Source organism: Halichoerus grypus, chromosome 13 (assembly GCF_964656455.1).
Source record: "Halichoerus grypus chromosome 13, mHalGry1.hap1.1, whole genome shotgun sequence".
NCBI classification, from domain to species: Eukaryota; Metazoa; Chordata; class Mammalia; order Carnivora; family Phocidae; genus Halichoerus; species Halichoerus grypus.
In genome coordinates this window covers 64,426,899-64,447,143 of record NC_135724.1, presented here as the reverse complement: position 1 = coordinate 64,447,143, position 20,245 = coordinate 64,426,899, and the positions used below count along the sequence as shown (strand labels likewise).

Sequence of the window (20,245 nt, the reverse complement as noted above, 5' to 3'; positions counted from 1 at the left end):
AAACCCAGATGAAAACTGAGGTGTAAAAAAAAATGTTTGTGATATGGTTTCATGCATTTTAAAATTCCAATTTGGTTTTTCTTTATATTTTTATCTAAACTATAGAATTTACTCCAGGTGAAAACATTTTCTGCAGAATATAGTATTTTTAGTTCTCCCCATGAAAGCCCAAGCCTTGAAAAGCTACAGAAGAGAGAGAGAGCCCCCTGCAAACGCGACAGTCTGACCATGAATCCCGAGCCAGGCTTGCTCTGGGGCCACTCGCAGAAGTGCCGGCGAGCGTGCACAGGGCAGGCGTCCCATGTCGGTGGCAGCTCCCATCTCCCTGCTCCCGAGGGCCTTGCTGGGCTCAGGAATGCAGCAAGGATCCCGAGCACTGCACTGCTTCTCGGTGGGGAGGGGGTCCTCATCACTCCCCCGCCCTGTGAGCAACAGTACTCTGCATGTTTCTGGCACTCATGTTACCTGACAGCAAAATGCCTAAGGAAAGTTTCCAAAGCTCCAGCACTTGGCAACACCTAAAAAGGCACTGTATATACATTTATAAATGTCACAAGAAAGGCAATTAGATAGTAGCTGATATTTATTGGATATTTACAGGGTGCCAGGAACAGTGCCAAGCACCGAGATGCATTGGTGCATTTAATTTCCATCACAAGATAAGCATTATTATTATTATCCCCATTTTACAGATGAAAAAACTGAGCACAGAGTTGTCATTTAAACTGCCCAAGGTTGGGGCCCCTGGGCGGCTCAGTCGTTAAGGGTCTGCCTTCGGCTCAGGTCATGATCCCAGGGTCCTGGGATGGAGCCCCACGTCGGACTCCCTGCTCAGAGGGAAGCCTGCTTCTCCCTCTCCCACTCCCCCTGCTTGTGTTCCCTCTCTCACTGTCTCTCTCTCTGTCAAATAAATACATAAAAAAATATAAAAAAATAAAATAAAATAAACTGCCCAAGGTTATAGAGTAGCGGCAGAAGTAAGACGAGAATCTCCGTAACGTTAAAGAACCTTTCCTCTAGGCACCAAAATGACTCAGATACAATTGTTTTAATACAACTATATATGTAAAGCTATTATTATTAAATTTCTGGCACTATTTTGCTTCCTTTCTTTTCAAACAAGAGTCTGAAGACAGTATACCAAACTGACTATGGGAACTAGTTCAGAGACTGGTTACACAGAGCACCATCCTGTTTTCTCCCACCTCCAACATACACCGAGACTCTTCCAGGGTAACTACACATCAAATCCTTTACACAGACGGCTTGAGGTTCTCGTTGTTACGACTGGAAACAAGCAAACGCGTCACGTCCTTGGCCACCAAGAATGTGTAACTTCGACCAAACAAGCACTGAAGCAGCTTGAATTAAATGGATCAGGGCGTGGGACATGGGACGTGCAGGCACGGGGACACCGAGGGGCTGGCGAACAGGATTTGACACCTCTCACCTCACAGGTGGGGAAGGCTCCCACAGGAGATGGCTCCTTGGAAAGTTTCCGCCCAAACGTATGTTGAGACTAAGGATGTGAGGAGAAGCACCTCAGAGGAGAGAGGGTGATGAGAAGGGGGCACCACGTAGATGGTACTGACCAGAGTGAAGCAGAAAGGCAGGGGAGAGGGAGACTTCTGGAACAGGAAGGAAAGAGCCTCGCCCTGCTGCAGCCTGGCCAGCAGTGGTGGCCCTCATCGACGACCCGCTGTACAAATGCAAGGCCATCTCCTGGCAGCAGGGGATGGAAGGGACTGAAGGCTGGTGGGTGGTACTCAATCCACAAGGTTAAACCACATGAAACTGCAAAATGTAGGTCAAAAATGGCCATTTTTGACCAAAAAGGGCAGTTTCTTTTTTTTTATAATCTGTACGTTTGTACCTTTTAATCCCCTTCCCCTATTTCATCCCTCCCCCTAACTCCCCCCTCTCTCCTCTGGCCACCACCAGATTGTTCTTTGTATCTATGACTCTGTTGCTGTTCTGTTTGTTTGGTTTTGTTGATTCAACATATAAGTGAAATCCTATGATATTTATCTTTCTCTGTCTGATTTATTTCAATCAGCACAGTACCCTCTAGGTCCATCGATGCTGTCACAATGGCAAGACCTCATTCTTTTTCGTGGCCGAGTAATATACCATTGTATATCCATTCATCTATTGATGGATGCTTAAGTTGCTCCCATATCTTCACTATTGTAAATAGTGCTACAATAAACATAGCAATGTGTATATTTTTTTGAATTAGTGTTTTTGTTTTCTTTGGATAAATACCCAGAAGTGGAATTGCTAAATCAATATGGTAGTTCTACTTTTAACCTTTGAGGAACCTCCACACTGTTTTCCATGGTGGCTGCACCAATCTGCATTCCCACCAACAGTGCATGAGAGTTCCCTTTAATCCACATCCTCGCCAACATTTGTTATTTCTTGTCTTTTTGATAATAGCCATTTTGACAGGTATGAGGTGATATGTCCTTGGGGTTTTGATTTGTATTTCCCTGATAATGAGTGGTGTTTAGCATCTTTTCATGTGTCTTCGGCCATCTGTATGTTTTTGAAGAAATGTCTATTCAGATCCTCTTTCCATTTTTCATTAAATTCTTTTTGGGTTGAGTTATGTGAATTCCTTATAATTTGGGATATTAACCCCATATTGGTTGAATCAGTTGCAAATAACTTTTTCCCTGCAGTCAGTTGCCTTTTCATTTTGTTGAAGTGTTTTGTTGATAGTTTCCTTTGCTAAGTAAAAACTTTTTAGTTTGATATAGTCCCACTGGCAGTTTCTTATTATTCAATTTAATAGAGGATAAAAGTCTTCTATATAAATGCAGATCTTGCATTTAATGAAAATGAGAACTGAATGAGAAGATGAGAATGAAAATGATGAGATAAGAATGAAAACAATGAGAAGAGAACTGAACGAGGAATTAGGAGACTCTGTGTTCTAGTCCTGACTCAACCTCTGGGTCAACACATCTGGATGACCCTAGACGAGTCTCTTAAAGTTCTGCTGTCACATCCTGCTCATCTATAAAGTAAGTCTGCTGGACACACTTAAGTTCACTTCCAAGTGAAATGCTACGAATCAAGGAGAAGCCACCATAAGAGCGTAGAAAAGGAGGCGCAGTCAAAATGAGGTGAAGAAGTCAACTGCATATGAGCCGGGATCAGCTGGGGTAAGAGCAGTGCTGAGGACAGAGCAAGGACTTGAAGTAGAACCCTGCAAAGATTTAGTCTCCCAAATTTCTAGGTCATGAAAACCACCAGAGAAGCATGAGTAGTCATTTGGCTTAAAGACAAAGTAGTTTCAATTTTATCCTCAATGAAATCGACTTGGACCATTTAAAGCAATCCTTTTATTGAAGCTCATCTATTTTCTAAATTTTTTGTAATTCTTTTCTATTACCTGTACAGCTGTTTTTATTTATTTCTATACCATAGCATTCCTACCATAACATTTTACACTGGAGTTAAGTATAAAAGTCTCCAGTTGAATTACCTAAAAATTAGCTTCAAGAGAGCCATGACGCTAAGAATGTCTCACCATGATATTTCTGCAGGACCAGACTCTCTTTCTGAATTCCAGTTGTGAGAAGGACTCCTCGGATGTGTCACAATTTTGTATGTGGTACTGCTCCGGCCACATTACCCTCCATCCCCAGTCTACCTGCCAAACTCATTCATTCTTCAAAGTCTGGTCCAAGCCTCACCTTCCCTGGGACAGCGAGGGGTCCACCAAATGCTCCCTCACAGGTGAATGCCACCTTCTTCTGCATGGACAACACATCTCAATGTGTCCTGGTTATTTATTTAAACCCTGTGCACCCTGTCACTCCTTCTGGGTACCCAAAAATTCACCTCGGTATTTCCAATGCTTAACACAGCTCCTGACACATATCAGGTAATCATTCTTGAAGAATTGAATAGAATTGAATGCCTATTCAGATAAAACTGATAATGGTTAATTTGTAAGATAATATCTTCTAGTAAATTAGAGAAATTCACGTGATATGATGTACTAATTAATGATAACTTTTTAGCAGTAAAAATAGGAAGCACTGATGATAATCTTTATTGACTTAATTTTTTTTTAAAGATTTTTATTTATTTGAGAGAGAGAAAGCACATGTGGGGGAGAGGGAGACAAGCTCCCTGCCAGGACCCCGGAATCACGACCTGAGGTGAAGGCAGACACTTAACCAACTGAGCCACCAGGTGCCCCTTTATAGACGCAATTCTTTCAAGTAGATGCAGATGCCAGTTGGTGTCATTTTAGTTTCTCGGGTAGGTGATTACACAGCTTAACAAAAACAAATAAAAATACAATGGCTTAAGAACAATTTAAAAAAAAACCCTAAAGAAATATAACACCTAGTACTTTGAAATGATATGTCATCATTTAAACTGCAAAGCAATAGGACATTTAGATACTGTCAAAATTTAGGAGATTGGGTAAGAAGAGGAAGCTTGAGAAAGAGGGGTTAGGGCTCCTCCAATAATTTCTCAAATCAACCATATTCTCACCAAAGGTATTCTTTTTTTATTTTTTATTTTTTATTTTTTTTAAATGAAATAGTATTTCATTAATTTCATTAATCAATAATTATTTCTATGAGAGATATTCAAAAAATGAAAGAGGAGGATTTAGTAATTAAAAAGATTATTTCCAGTTGGAAAGATCAAGGAAGACTTTATAAATAGGTATACATGAATAGCTTTTTTTTTTATTATTATGTTATGTTAATCACCATACATTACATCATTAGTTTTTGATGTAGTGTTCCATGATTCATTGTTTGCATATAACACCCAGTGCTCCTTAGAGTTTATTGGGGGATACAAGAATATACAGTTGTGGATAAAGAGAAATGAAACCTGATAATGACTCCATAAAACTGCTAACATTTTTTTTTATAAAAATGAAAACGCAAGTAGCAATTCTTGTTTTTCTACAAATACTCATTTGAATGAGATTGCATAGATGGTTCTAGAACCCAATTGAGAATCAGGGGTAGTAAAACTCATTTTTGAAACCAAATGTCACGCTCTTATCTGATGGACGGATGGAAGTAGGGGAAGAAAAATAAAGAGAAAATGCCTGTTTTGCTTTTCCAGAGATAACTGTAAACGTAGTTTTTGCTGTGATAACATCTTTGATTCCTTTTAGGTCTTTTTGAAGCACAATCATTGAACTAAATGTAATATGTTGAAAACACTATTCATAACTTACATAATACTTTGTGCAGGATTCAGCCTCCGTGTGTGTGTGTGTGTGTGTGTTTTAGATGTGTATGTGGATAAATACGTAGGATAAACAAGATTATGGTAAGGTTCATTTCACCTCAGTGTGGGATGAGCAAGTTCAAATGGAAATGAATGAACCAACCAGTATATTTATTTATCTTTTCTTTTCCTGTATTTACGTGCTTTATAGAATGAAGAAAATACAATGAGCCTGAACACAGTTTTTACTACTACTGTTTCCTTAAACACTAAGTAATTATGTGCGTGAGTAATAAATCGACTGCCACAACTGTGACTTCACTATTTAAGCTAAAGGAAGACAGTCTGTTTTTCTGAACACCATGGAACCCAGTCAGTAGACCATGGGCTCACCCTGGGTTCAGCCAAGTTCACGGCTCCCGCAGTCCCGAAGGACAGTGAAGCGGCTACTCTGGCAAACGGATCTTGATTTTGCGATGGGGATGTGCTTCCTGACCAGGTGAGTGCACGTGTGAGTCCGTGGATTGCCACTACCTCCTCCTCTCTGTGCTCTCCTGTTCAGTCCCCCAGCAGCCATGCTCCAAATCCACAGTGTCGTGTTTTTTAATGAAACGAATAAAAAGTGTTCCAGGTGGGTTGGCAGCCTGCGTCCCATCTCCCTAACCCTCCATCTCCTTTCAACACCCAGCTTGACTTGAGCTAAGCTGGCTCTTCCCACCATGGTCCTTAGCTCTTCCTGCTTTGCTGATGAAAACACAACTCTCCCAGGAACCCCACCACATCGGTGTGACCGCGAAGCCTTCGGGCTGAGCCCTGTTATCCTTAGGACTCTTCTCTGAGTGGCTACACAATTTCTGGTCTATCCCACGTGAGGAAGCATGACATTATACGACACTGGGTTGTTCATTCATTCTATAGCACATCCTGTAGATTGCTGTACGTACATCTTGTTTCTTCCCTAAGACATCGGGTTCCTGAGGCTAGAAGTCTTGGTGTAACTGTGTAACTCTCAGCCCTAAGTACAGTGCTGAGCACATGGCAATTACCTTTTGGTGACTTTAGCACACATTTTTGAGCATAACTCTGTGGCAAAGGCCATGGCAAGCAAGGAGGAGATGGTTCCTACCCCCAATAAAGGCATGTTTATTGGCAAAACACGACGTGACCATGACCTGAGCTTTAAATAAAAAGGACAGGTAAACATTTGAAATCATGACACATAATCTGCTTTCTGAGTGAGTTTAAGCCTTGTTAATTGGAGGAATTTAAAGGGAGCAGATAACTCCTTTCTTTGGTTATTGTAACCCCTTGGCATTTGTTGAGTACTTACTAAGAGCTCAAAACGGACCTTTGGTAAATCAGTATTTAGATAAGGACAAACAGCATCCAAACTGTTCTGGGAATCTTGCTCAGGTACAGGTAGGTTTTGCAGGTGGTAAAGCAAGAACCGGTGGGAAGAAGGGACAACATGCAACGTGCAGGTGGAGGTAAGCATGTCACATGGGAGGAAACCAGGGGTTTATCCTTGTGCAGAAATTTCAAGGGCTGGGAAGTGTGGGAGGGGCAGAATGTCCTAAAGCCAAGAAGGAATACTACAGGATGGGCACAGAATGAACGGGGACCTCATGTGAGAAAGGACATGCGGTCTGACCCTAAACGGTCAGAGAAATAGCCCCAAAGGGCCACCAACTGCTCTGACAGGTTATTCCACGCAGACCCTTAAGGTCAAATTCCCTCCAGGTAGTCTGCTGGGGTTAATTGTATATGGTAAGGTTCCCCTTAGAGGCATGAAGGCTGTGGCTTCTACCCTTTAAAACATGGCTATTTAATGGATGCCTAATACAATTTTTCTATATTTTCATAATCAAGTACTCTGGCATTTTGTCTAAGCTCCAAGACAGTTTCCTTACAATTTAATGTTAAATCTTTAATATTACATTTTATTTCAAAAACATTTACTTGGCAATTCAGGCTGGATATCTTCTCCATACTAATAAGATTAACTGCAATTGTGTTTTATAACTGACTACTCACTATGAGATAAAAATATGTTAAAAGGATTGCTCTCTGAGGGCCCTAAGTTAATTTTATGCCACACTGGTTGTCTCTGGGTGTGAGACTGGGTGTCTAGGGACGGGAGTAAGAGAGAGACTTTTCACTCTTTCATATCTTTTGGATTTTGTGCCGTATACAAATACTTCCTATTCAAAAAAAACCCCACAAATACAACTTAAAAAATGAAACTGCTTTGTGTAGTGAAAATGTTATGCATAAAGGCGATTTAATTTAATCCCAATGCTATAATAGAGGCAGAATAAAAAAAATGTACAGGATTATTTTAAGAGGTGAGGAAAAAACCCCACACATTCTGGATGATGTTCTCATGCAAAATGAAAAAAATGTAAAAGTCAGTGTTTTAGAGGAATCTTTTCAGGAGTAAATTCATTATTCTGCCTCTTAAAACCTCAGTGTACCTTTCTCACAAATCACATGTGTCAACTCATTCAAGGCTTCATCTGACAAAAGAATAGCCTACTTGTCCGCACCTTCCACCGTTTTCTGAGAGAGAGCTGCAAAGTTCAAGGCACTGTCTCTCACAGTTACAAAAAACTGCAATGATAAGGACAACATGCTTTAATGCTAAGGTATTTTTAATGTCATATTCTTCTGGAAAGAACAAGCGTCCTTTGAAGTGAACTTCTGCTTTGGTAAGCCAAGTGACAAACTCCCAATATATCAAAATTTGAGGTGAGCCTTGACAACAAAAATCTCACACTTTCAAAGGATTTGAAGTTTCAATGACATCTTCCTTAAGGAATTAAAAAAATACGGTGTCTCACTTTGTGACCCTTACAATGCATCAGGAATTAAAAAAAACCACGTTGCCTTACTTTGGGGCCCTTCAAATGTATCTTCTGTAAGGAAAAACACTTTAGGGAAGAGTTGCCTTGTGGCTCCGGCCCGGATTTCTTGGTGTGTTGGTATAGACCAGGGGTCTTTCCGCACACTTTTATTATTAAGAGCACAGAATGATACACTTTTTATTATGTGAAAGGCAGCATCATGATCTACATTGTATTTGGTTTTCATTGTAGTATTTAGAAGTAGCCAAAAAAGTTGCTAACAGCTTATCCCCTTCAATATGTATTGCACATAAAATTTATTAGTCTGCTAAAATTAGACAGTGTGAACGTTTTGATAAGAACAGGGTATTTATTTTTACAACCCCAAAAAACATTCTTAGAACGTACTTAGGAATTACAGAGGGGAAAAGGGCAGCAGACTCCACCTTCACGAAGAGATTCATTGTTAATGTCCGTGATGCACTAGGAAGGACACAAGGTCACTCCTGTGCTTTTGCTGCCAAAGCCCTAACTACATCTGGTCACAACACATCAGATGAGCCACAGTGAAGGCACCGCACAAAATTAATGTCTGGTCAATGTCATGACAGAAAAGAGGGCCGAGGAACTGATAGTAAAGGAGACATGGACATTAAATGCAGTGCTTGATGCTGGATTGGATTATTGACCAGAGTTATCACTATCATTATTATTACTATAATTTCACTATATTATTACTGGGGCAACTGGTGAAATTTGAATAACATTTGTAGGTTACAAAACAAGAGTGCATCAATGTTAAATCTCTTCATTTTGATAGTCATACTGTGGAAAGTAAATCCACAGCAGAGTATTAGGTAAAGGAGCACACGGTCTGCAGTCAACTCTGGAACGGTTCATGAAAATGTGTGTTGGTGTAGACAGAATGGGGAAGCAAATATGGCCGACTAGCTAGTGATGAATCTGTCTGATAAGTGTCTCGGAGTTCTTTGTACTACTTTTGCATTTTGGGGGTAAGTTTAAAATTGTTTCAAAATAAAAAGTTATCCTTTATTAGGAAAACCCTTATGATAACGTTTCAAAGAAAAAAACGGAATTTTAAAAAAGCATCCTCATTGAAGCTCCAGTGTAGTTGATGGCTCTAACGGGAATATTTTATTTAAAATAATAGCAATTCCTTTCATTAGTATTCCAGATGTGCAGAATGAAGCATGGGGGTTCCATCCCTCCTTGTGTTTTGACATAAGCAATGTAAGGCTTGGAAGTAGGTTTCTGACAGAGGAAATGCCCTTTGCCCAAAAACAGATGAGCTCTCAGAGCGCCATGCCAAGAGCAGACATGCAAGAGTGGCCTCTTAATGAATTCAGGAGTGGTCTTTCCAAAGACAACTTGCATTTTGTCACTCCCTGACTAGAATCACTGGGTGATTCTCCATTGCCTTGAGGAGGAGGCCCAAATCCTCTGGCCTCAGCTCAGCATGAAGCTGGTCAGGTGGGGCCCCCTCATATCCTTCCAATAGCTCTCCATAAATACCTCTATTGTAGTGTTATACAATACCATCAACTTTGTTTATAAGTCTGTATTCCCTCTAGATGATAAGCTCTTTGAGGATCTTGGTATCCACAGACACATAAGTTTGTTGACTAAATATTGAAGAAGCAAGGGGAGCTAAGGTAACCTCTTGCTCATCCACCGCTTCCCCTCAGCAGCACCTTCACACTCAGTTTTGGCAAAAACGGTCTTGGGGATCATCAATGTTACCCACGGAAGACTGCTGTTTAGAGTACTCTGTTACAAAAGCCTCTCACTGGAAAAATAGCCAGGGAAGCCATGTTCCATCTTTGCCAACTACCAGGGTGCTCCACACACAGCAGGAAATCATCAAACTTCCAGCCTCCCTGGCAAGTTCGTTCCCTCTGTTGCTGCCATTTCCTCAGCTGGAGCTCTCAGGCTAGATGGTCTCTAAGGCCTCAGCAACCATCTATTTTCAACACTCCTGTTTTTAAAATATGACTTTGACAACACCCTATAGAATCAATATGGCGGCCTTGCTGCAAGACACAGGCACTCACCACTTCCAGCAAACTTCAGAAAAGGAAAAAAGAAACCAAAAACTAAAAACCCAGCTTTGCAGGGGTGCCTAGGTGGCTCAGATGGTTAAGCATCTGCCTTCGGCTCAGGTCATGATCCCAGGGTCCTGGGATCGAGCCCCACATCGGGCTCTTGGCTCAGCGGGGAGCCTGCTTCTCCCTCTCCCTCTGCCTCTCCCCCTGCTCATGCTCTCTCTCTCTGTATCTCTGTGTCTCAAATGAATAAATAAAATCTTAAAAAAAAATAAAAATAAAAATAAAAACCCAGCTTTGCAAATTAAAAAAGGAATGGCTGTTGTTTATTTATTTATTTTTTTTTTAAAGATTTTATTTATTTTTCAACAGAGAGAGAGAGACAGCGAGAGAGGGAACACAAGCAGGGGGAGTGGGAGAGGGAGAAGCAGGCTTCCCGCTGAGCGGGGAGCCCGATGCGGGACTAGATCCCAGGACCCTGGAATCATGACCTGAGCCGAAGGCAGACGCTTAACGACTGAGCCACCCAGGCGTCCCGAAATGGCTGTTGTTTATTTTTAAAAAATAATTTTTCTAGGATTTTTTTTTAAACTGGAGAACATACCCTAGGACATTTAAAATATTTTATTTAGAAAAGGTCAAATGCTGATAACTTTCCTGAGGAGACACCTGTTCTTGAAATGCGATGTATTTCAGTGTTAACTCCCCTTGCGGAGGGAGGGGGTGTTTCAGGATACAGCTCATCTTTCTATTATTAGAAAGCCTGTGTTGGGGTGAGCACTGGGTTACAAGAATGAGCCAGAAGCTTGCTGGAACTTGTGGCCAAACTGGGCAGAGATTGTAGCCCCAGGGAGAACGGTGAAAAGTCTGACAGAGATCTGGCAGATCTAGGGCAGTTCCAGTGGCCTCAGAGAACCTGTCGCTCGGCAAGGCACAGAACAAAAGGGGAGGACAAAGATGGGCAGAACTGGTGGGAAAGGAGGAAGACCACGGATGTCACTTCCAGAAAATCTGACTGGAAGTAAGTGAAGGAGGAGGAAGAGGGCTGAGATCCGGGGGGGGGGGCTTCGGGTGACAGAGGCCAAGTGGGAGACTGGCTGGGAGATGTCCCACCTGGATGATGGTGCTGTGAGGAGGCACGCAGGCCAGCGTTCCTGAGCAGTCAGGGCCAGTCCATGGCTTGACAGCTCGTTGGGGATAATTAGAGACACCTCCTCCCAGGTATGTTGTGAGGTGTTGGGGACATCAGCTCTTGGCACTGACAGAGGACACGGTTTATAGGTGCTGGCTCAACGCAGGGCTGCAGGGTGGGGCTGGCCGGTGGGGGAATAGCTAGAGGGCTCAGTTGTCTCCCCCTTTGGACCCAGAGACGGTGTGCAGGCAGCTGGGTGTTCATCTGAGGCCAGCAGGGCTCAGGATGATGGATGGTGATGAAGAGTGCCTACCAGGCACACCGGCACCCAGTCAATTCCAGAGCCCCTGCCCTTCTACACAGCAGTAGTGCTAATCCTGCAGGTGCACCTCCCATGCGCCAGCACTGCTTCAAGCCTCCTAACAACCTCACGCGGTTGGTATTGTGATCACCTACCCCCATTTTACAGTTGAGAAAAGGCAGACAGCAATAAGGTGATTTGCTCAAGGTCACAGAGCGCCAGGGCGGTCAGAATCTGAGCCCAGGTGGTCTGGCTCCAGTATATTCCCTCGAGACAGGGACACTGTCCAGTCCGCAGACTCAGAGGTCCCGGGCAGGTGTCTCTGGAGCACTTCCTGCCCCAGGCCGACGCTCTTTCTAGGTCCTGCCTTGGCCCTTGAAAGCGCAGAGGCAGCCTGAGCCCCGTGAGGCCGGTCTCCCCTTGGGCTCTGGTTCAGGGCAGTCAGCGCCCCGTCTGGGTGGTTCAGGACCGTGCCAGGGGCAGCTGAGATGGGAGAAGAGTGCGCTCGGAGCACAGCCCCAAGGCGCCCCTGTGTAGTCATCCCCGTTTATTAAGGACATCTGAAATGATCCAAGATGACTTTTCTCTCGGACGCCATATATACAGATCTCTAAGAGTTTCAGAGTACTGTGGAACACACAGTCGTAGTTCCCACATTTTACACTTTCAATGTTTCCTTTCTCTTTTAAAACGCACACTAAGCCTCACTCCCTCCAAAGACAAAGAACGGTGGATGCTTGGGAGGTGGATCTAAATGCCATCTTGAGTGAAAGCGCCGGCTTACTGTACGGAGGGGAGCCTTCCTTTCTGTAACGCAGTGTGATGTCCCAGGGGGCCAGTCCCCTGACTTGTTACCCCCACAGCTCCCTAGAGAAGTGGACAGAGGATTCTGTCAGATTCTAACAGGCACTCAGGAATTGTTTTCAGTGTGCTCAGCTGTGGGGTGTGAGTTGTCGGGGGAGAGGACGGGGGGCAGTCCGGAGAGGAGAAGCCTGTTCCCTGGGAGCTAACGCAACTGGCCTGTCATTTTCCAACCACAGCGCTGGGGAGCCCAGAGGGCTCTGATGAGGTTCGGGGGCAAATGCTGGGGGCCCGGGTGGAGACGCAGCTTGGGCTCCAGAGGGAAAACCTGCTCCTACCTGATATAGATTGTGGGCTTCAAAGACTTTTTGGATGGTGGCGGGGGGGGCGGGGATGAGAGAGGTCAGTGGGTTAAAAAACACTATAGACGCTCGACCACTAACCTGGATGACGTGAGTTCCGGAATTCTGCGGGCCCTCCCCAGAGGACGGGACCAGCACACGGGCGGGAGCGGCCCAGCGCGCCTCACCATTGGACGCGTCGCTTCCCGCCCTCCCGTGGCGTGCGCGCGCACCCTCCCCACGGCCGCTCCCGGAAGCCCGGCTCCCACCGCTGTTCTCCCCGCGTGGCAGGCCGCTCGCTCCGGGTCACGTCTTTAGAGAGCGGCGGATCTAAGACCCACAGCGGGCAGCCAGGCTCCCAGGGCCTTGCCCCTGTGCACTGCGGGGAGCCAGCCTATTCCTTAACCAAAAGCCCCGTGTACTTTTACCTGGGAGGAGCGGACAGTGTCATTCTCGCTCTCCAGGTTTACACTGACACGCAGTTCTGATAAAACGTCAACGTAGGACATGCCAGGTGGTCATGACAGAGCACTGACCAACATGTCAGACTGCTGTCACATTTCTCAGGAAGCCTTAGTTTTCATCCTCCCCTTAAAATAACCTAGCAAACTACAATGTTAAAAGAGCTAATAAAATACCCACATTTTAAGAAGGAAAAAAAAAATACACAAATGAATTAATAGTTCAATTGAATTAATTGCTCTTGGTTTGGTATCGTGCTAAGAGTTTTTTGGGAGGTGGAGGGGAATCTGTCATGATCGTCACCTGAGACTATTTTCTATCACCCCGTGTAGATGAACTGGATGCAAAGGCATGGTGCCAACTAGCAAAGGGGTTCCTGGATGGACCCCAGTCCACAGGAAGACAATTTTGGATATATGCCCGAGAAAAAAACTAACTAGGCACCTATCAATGAATTATACCACCCCACACCAAGCTGCTCCATTATCTCACATCTGGATCGCTACAACTGATTCCCAGACCATTGCGCCACTGCAACCTTGCCTTCCTAGGACCCATTCTCCACCTACAGCCAGAGTGATCTTGATAAAACACAACCAGGTCATGTAATTGCACTGCTCAGAGCTCTCCAAAGGCCCACCAGATCAATACAGACCTGGCCTACGAGGCCAGGGAGGTCTGGCCCTGAATGCTTTCTCTAACCCCCACAGCAACTGTTAGCTGGCTGGGCGCTATTCACTATCTACACCGGCCTTCTCTGTTAAAACTTAGGTTTCCTATAGTTCAATTGAAATTCAAGTGGAGGGGCACATGGGTGGCTCAGTTGGTTAAGCGGTTAAGCCTCTGCCTTCGGCTCAGGTCATGATCTCGGGGTCCTGGGATTGAGCCTCTTGGTGGGCTCCCTGCTCAGTGGGAAGTCTGCTTGCTTCTCCCCACCTCTCTCTCTCTCAAATAAATATATAAAATCTTAAAAAAAAAAAAAGAAATTCAAATGGAAGGCATTATGAACAGCAAAAAAACCCAAACCCAAAACCAAAAACAACCAAAACCAAAAACCAAAAGGTAAACTTAAGTGTAATATTTTTAGAGAGAATCATTAAGATACTCAAGATAAGGTTAGACTTTACATTATAATGGGCAGTCTCATGTAATTTTAAATATATATTCTTCTAATTTTTCCTTCTAAAAGAACTCTGAAGTTAATTTTTTATGATAAAATTATTTTATAGCTACAAGAAAATGAACTTACGACCCTTAAGGAATTGGACTGTGACACCAAAAGATTTTCTCAAGGATTCAATCTCAAAAAGTCCTAGATTTAGTAAATTTGTGTTATGTTTACTATTAAGATAATTGATTTAGCTCTATTTTTATGACTTTTACAGTAATATACATTTTCTTTAAATAAAAGTTAATTTTTTCCAAAAGTATCAAGTGTTATTAGTATATAAGTGAGAGATCTGTCTTAATATCTTTTTCAGTGAGGGTCATCAAAATGTAAATTCAAGAACTATTCGATTTGCTGATATAAGTGATGAATATTTCAGGGCACGATGGAATAAATGTTACTGAAAGTTGTGTGCACATTAAAATAAAAATAGCATTTTCAGAAAGAAAGTTATATATTTAGGTATTAATTTCCTTATTTATACAAGTGTTGACTCTATTATAAACATAATCACATTGGACACAGCACAGGCACATAAGACAACAGAATGCTAGGCTTAAAATCTACCAAAAAGAAAAAAAAAAGCATTATCTCTGAAAGAACATAACTGCATTTGTGTCTGCTGGGTCCTAATTCTCTTTTATTTTATGGATAATGAATTATGGTTTCTGATAATCATTTTTAAGTAGCCTTAACACATCTATGTAAAAATACGTGTGTTTAAAGGACATGGTTTCTCAAATTTTATTTTTTTGTTAAAAATATTCATGATTTAGGGGCGCCTGGGTGGCTCAGTCGTTAAGTGTCTGTCTTTGGCTCAGGTCATGATCCCAGGCTCCTGGGATCGAGCCCCGCATCGGGCTCCCTGCTCAGCGGGAAGCCTGCTTCTCCCTCTCCCACTCTCCCTGCTTGTGTTCCCTCTCTCGCTGTGTCTCTGTCAAATAAATAAATAAAATCTTTTATAAAAAAAAATATTCATGATTTAGCTCAAAAAACACTTTCACAAGTTAGGTGCTTTAGATCCTTTAGAATCCACCTGGGAATGACTGATTGTTTCTGAACTTGGGGTTGAGTATGAAATCCCTCATCGTGTGTGAGTCTATCATATGAAGAGAGAAGATTTGTGATGAACACATCTCAATTCTAATTTCTCATTACATGGTAGGAATAACTTTTTCCCCTAAATCAGAACCATATATGAGGTGTTTTATGATTACTTACAGGCAATTATGACAGGACAAATTTGAGAATCTAAGTATGTGTCTCTACATATGTAAATCTAAAGTTGAATGGGGGGGCGCCTGGGTGGCTCAGTTCTTAAGCGTCTGCCTTCGGCTCAGGTCGTGATCCCAGGGTCCTGGGATTGGGGCCCCTCATCCAGCTCCCTGCTCGGTGGGAAGCCTGCTTCTCCCTCTCCCACTCGCCTTGCTTGTGTTCCTGCTCTGGCTGTCTCTCTCTGTCAAATAAATAAATAAAATCTTTAAAAAAAAAAAAAAAGTTGAATGGGAATGCCACCCCTGATTTGAGCTAGGACCTTGTAGTTTGGGGTGACTTCTTCCATATGTACAATGTCACACAGTACTGGGGGACATCCTATAGCTGTGGCTGGCTGAATCACTGCTCTAGTCCTACCCCCTACACCCCCGCCCTATCATCTCCTTTACCCCCTCCAAGCCATCCAGTTAAAGACACAATTCAGTAAAAAAGTGTGCCCGCTGTGCCAGACACCCCAGCCCCCTTTTCTAGCCAGTTTGCCACCTCTAACTCCTTCCTGTTAGAAATTCTAGAGCTCTCAGGGGCTACACTGGAATGCTTATCAGATGCAAAAATCACAGGAAAGGATGCAAATAAAAGCTTTCAAAAAGGGTCATTCTTATCTGCCATCCTGCTACAAAGCTTCCACAACAAGGGTGCTCTGCTGCAGAGTCGGGGTAGGGGTGAGCAGGTGCACACTGGCCCAGACTTCAGTCAGAGCAGGGCAGGACCTGTCTATTTTACACACACTGCCTTCTGTATCACCTTCCTTTCGAAGAGGGGATTGTGAGAAAGAAAAATGTCTCAAGAGCACTGTGCCAGGTAACGAAACCTTTAAAATTCTGTTACTGTTGGTATACGTACACACACACACACACACACACACACACGCTCTTTTGGTACAACTGTAAGAAAAATGACTTTCTGAGAAATCTAACAACTATATTTTCCTTTGACACATGCTTAATCAAATGACCAAATAACAATGCTTTAAAGAAATGTATATCTACCAAACAAGAAAAAATTACTATTCACTTTACCCTTTCACATAAGCAATACTGCTACCCAAGGAATTAGGAAAGCGGCCATAAATACTGCAGATGTGAAGCAAACTACGTTTTTCCCCATCATAGAATAAACATTCAGAAGTGATCCATGTTATTTACAGCATGCATTCTCTTCTCATTTGAGCTACAGGATGCACATCTTAAGAGTGAACTGAATTCTGTTCTACTATTCCCCCGGGAGCAGTCACTTACCATAAATATTTCTCTCTGCTCATGTCATTTCTATTCTTTTGTTATCTGGGAAACTGCTTAATTGTTAATTTAGAAATACATATAGGAAAACGTACTATCAATATTTCCTAAAGGTAGGCTATTTTCCTGATTACCAATCTCACCAATACATTCATAAAAGCATTTCTTAAAATCCTATTGTCTTTAACATTTTTAACCAATGTTAATATTTTGGTATGAAGGAAAGCATTTCTCTCAGGCAGAGAGCTAGATTTTGAAGAAAGTCAAAGATAAAATAATACTAACATTGATTCTCAAGCAATCTCATTAAAAATGGTTCTCTCTTCCACCATTTAAAATATTTCAAGAAGGATTTACTTACCTGGGAATATTCAAAGTCAGTGATAGGAGCTATACTCTTGATATAGTCTGATCGAAATTGGTTTTCTGGGTTGGCCAGTGGAACTGGAGGTATGATAGTACTCATCGCTGAAACAATTGTCTAAAATGGAATGAAGAAAAAGATATATGGATAAATACAACATTTAGGTTCCTCTTATGATAACTAAAATACACAGTTTCTGTCTATACAGTTTTAGAGAGCAGAGTATTTAACCTTTCTATTAACCAAACATTTAAAAAAATCCTTACCACAATAGCATCTTTAACATTTTTCCGGATGTCCAGAATTTTCTGTTTCTTTTCCCTATATTAAAAGAGAATTGTTATTAATTTAATTTATCTTTAGAACTGACTTGAATAAGCTGAATGGGATTTTAAACTTCCAGCTGCAGCATGGGGCTAGACTGGTTTTTCTAGAGGTCAACATCAACCCCCAAGACAACAGTTGCAAAGTTTTTAACTGGGAAAGGAAAACATACTTTTTTTTCTAATTTGTACATTAAGCAAACTTGAATGCACACATTACAATGTGTAGTTTTAAACTACATAGGTTACACAAAGCATGGCAACGTTATGAGTATTGCATATAAAAACTATACAGCTACACTTGTAAATATATCTTACTTGAATTATCCGTATGTTGATAGATATGAATTGAAATAGAGGCAGACCAAGGATATAGAGATAAGTATATACTGACATATTGGTTAAGTGTGCTAAGTGCAGTACCAATAACACAGACCAATATCGCAAGAATATCTAATAAATCCTATTTTGTTAGGGAAGTTATTTTATTTTTTCATCTAGACGCTACCAAAAGAAGAATTTGCCTAAATATACCAAATTCAATAACACGCTTCTATCTCACTACCCCCCCCCCCCCCCCCCCCCCCCCCGCCCAGCAAAGGTCTATTCAATGATCAAATTAATTATTCGGAGAAAGCAAGTTTGGAAATTCTGGAGAGAAGTGAAAAAGTTTGCATGCAGTTTGGAAGCAAAAGCGAAATTGATCATTCCTTACTCAGGATTAAATCCATTGACATGCAGGATCCTCATTTGTTTGACGATAGTGCTCTTCCCAGACTCACCAGCCCCTGCAAACAAATAAAAAGAATGCTGTGGTCCGTGGCCCAATACCGTTGCCATTTCTCCTGCGAACCCAGACAGCAATTACCCTACCCCAGCGTAGGCATTTTCCAGTACACTCCAGCTCGCGACTGGAGGAGCGGGTCCCGGTGGCTGGCGGCGGTGAGCGCGGCCCCCGCCCGGCCCTGCCCTGCCCTGCTCTGCCCGCCGGGCCCCCGCGCTCGCTGCGCTCGGGGCTGTGCGCTCCGCTCGGGCCGGGAGCCGCCGCGCGCCCTCCGGCCTTACCCAGTAGCAGCAGGCGGTGAGTCGCTTTGTAAGCCAGACGCTCCTTCTGCAACTGCTTCTCGATCTTCTTGTTGGCCTCGCGTCGTTCTTTTTCATCGACGCCTTGGTCTTCTGCCGTCTTGCTGTTGCCCAGACACCCCATGCCTGCCCGCTTGGATGGACGTCAGGCAGAGTTAGGTATTTGCACAAAAAGCAACAGAGAGTTGTAGATGTGTGTGGATCCTGCGACGGCTTCTCTTCCTTGCCGCTGAAAGAGATGCTCTGGTCTCTCGGTGCTTGCCGATCAGAACAGGCGTTCCTTCTCCCTCCCTCTGCCCTCCGCAAACTCCCAACTAAAAAGGATGCGAGGAAGACGCGCGGAGCCAAATAAATGCTTTTAAAAGATACAGGTTTAGAATTTTCTGCTGGACAAACCGCACAGAATGAAGGGAGACCGGGCTCTGCTGGAGCCAGCCAGGGTGGCGCTGCGCCCGGCGCTCGCCCCTAGTCCCCGCGCCCGCACCGCCCGCCGCCCGCCGCGCTTAGCCCGGCTCAGCCCCGCCCCCGCCTGCGCGGCAGGGGAAGCGCCCTGCGGGAGCGCGAGGCTGTCCCCGCGCCGCCGCGTGCTGGCCCACAGCGGCGCGGCGGGACGGAGCGCGCCGCCGGTCCCCTCCGGGCGACCGTGGGCACTTGCCGGCCCGCTCGCGCCCCGCTGCCTCCGCCGTCGGACGCGCGCCCCCTCCCGGTTCCGAGCGACCCCCCCGGCCTCCGCGCAGCAGGGAAGGGGAGCTGGCCTGCTCGCGGGGATCTCGCTGGGGCACTAGCGCTATCGGTGCCGGAGGGGTCGGGAGCTGACCTCTCCGAGCCCGGCCCGCGGGAGGCTCACCCGCGCGGGGTCCGCACCTCGGCCGCGTGCCTCTCTCGCACCCCGAGCCCGGGAGACTGGGTCTGGGCGTGCGCTCCCCGCCGATGCCTCGGACGCCTCCCTGCTCCCAGGCAGGCGAGGACTCGCGCAGGATCATGCATATTCTATCAGGGAGGAGGATCTGTAAGAGGCTCACCAGTCACACCGCCTTTGTTCCGTTCATTTTCTAGACTATTCCAGCGCACCCACGCCTCCGCCTCCCTTAGCCTCTTGTCTTTATCTCCAGCCCCCGTTTCTCCTTCGCAGTTCTCTGAACAGCTCTACTACTTTCCTAGGAGACACTATGGCTTCGAACTTTGGCTTGGAGCCGTGGAACCTAAGAGGGTAGAGACCGGTCTGCGTTCTCACTCACGGGGCTGAGTGCGAGTTCCCCTGGTTACTGCTACCACCGGCCCGCAGAGACGGTCCGTCCGCGGCTGCTTTGCACTCGCATTCCTGGACTTGCGGGAAGGTCGGCAAAAGAGGCGACCCGGCCTAGAAGTCCGGGACGGAGATCACTTCCTCGTGCGGCGCTGTTGTGGCACGGTCATGGTCTCAGGCTCTGGGGGCCCGAGGCCCTGCACACCGATTCTTCTACGTGGCCTTGTTTGTCTGTCTTCAAGTGCCTCAGCTTCCTCCCAACCCACGTTTCTCTCACATTCAGCCAGGCCTGATCTTCTTTACAGAGAGCAAACAGCACTTGGCGGGGCTCCCCGCGCTCTGCTGCCTCATGCCCTCTGTAGGCCGCACCCTGGGCACAGCAGGCCTC

General features: G+C 44.5%; 1 protein-coding gene across 4 annotated transcripts in view; it reads right to left on the bottom strand.

Annotated features, from left to right (window-relative positions):
• Positions 1-20,245, bottom strand: part of GNAL (G protein subunit alpha L) — a 141,582-nt gene that overhangs the window by 82,267 nt on the left and 39,070 nt on the right. The window contains exons 1-5 of one of the 4 annotated variants that reach the window (XM_078060636.1): positions 19,476-19,568; positions 18,594-18,840; positions 18,244-18,316; positions 17,472-17,526; positions 17,203-17,322 (exon numbers count right to left, since the gene is read on the bottom strand). In XM_078060636.1, coding sequence (XP_077916762.1) covers positions 17,203-17,322; positions 17,472-17,526; positions 18,244-18,316; positions 18,594-18,735 — 390 coding nt within the window. In that variant the 5' untranslated portion in view covers positions 18,736-18,840; positions 19,476-19,568. The other 3 variants (XM_078060638.1, XM_078060637.1, XM_078060635.1) reach the window with 3 other exon arrangements.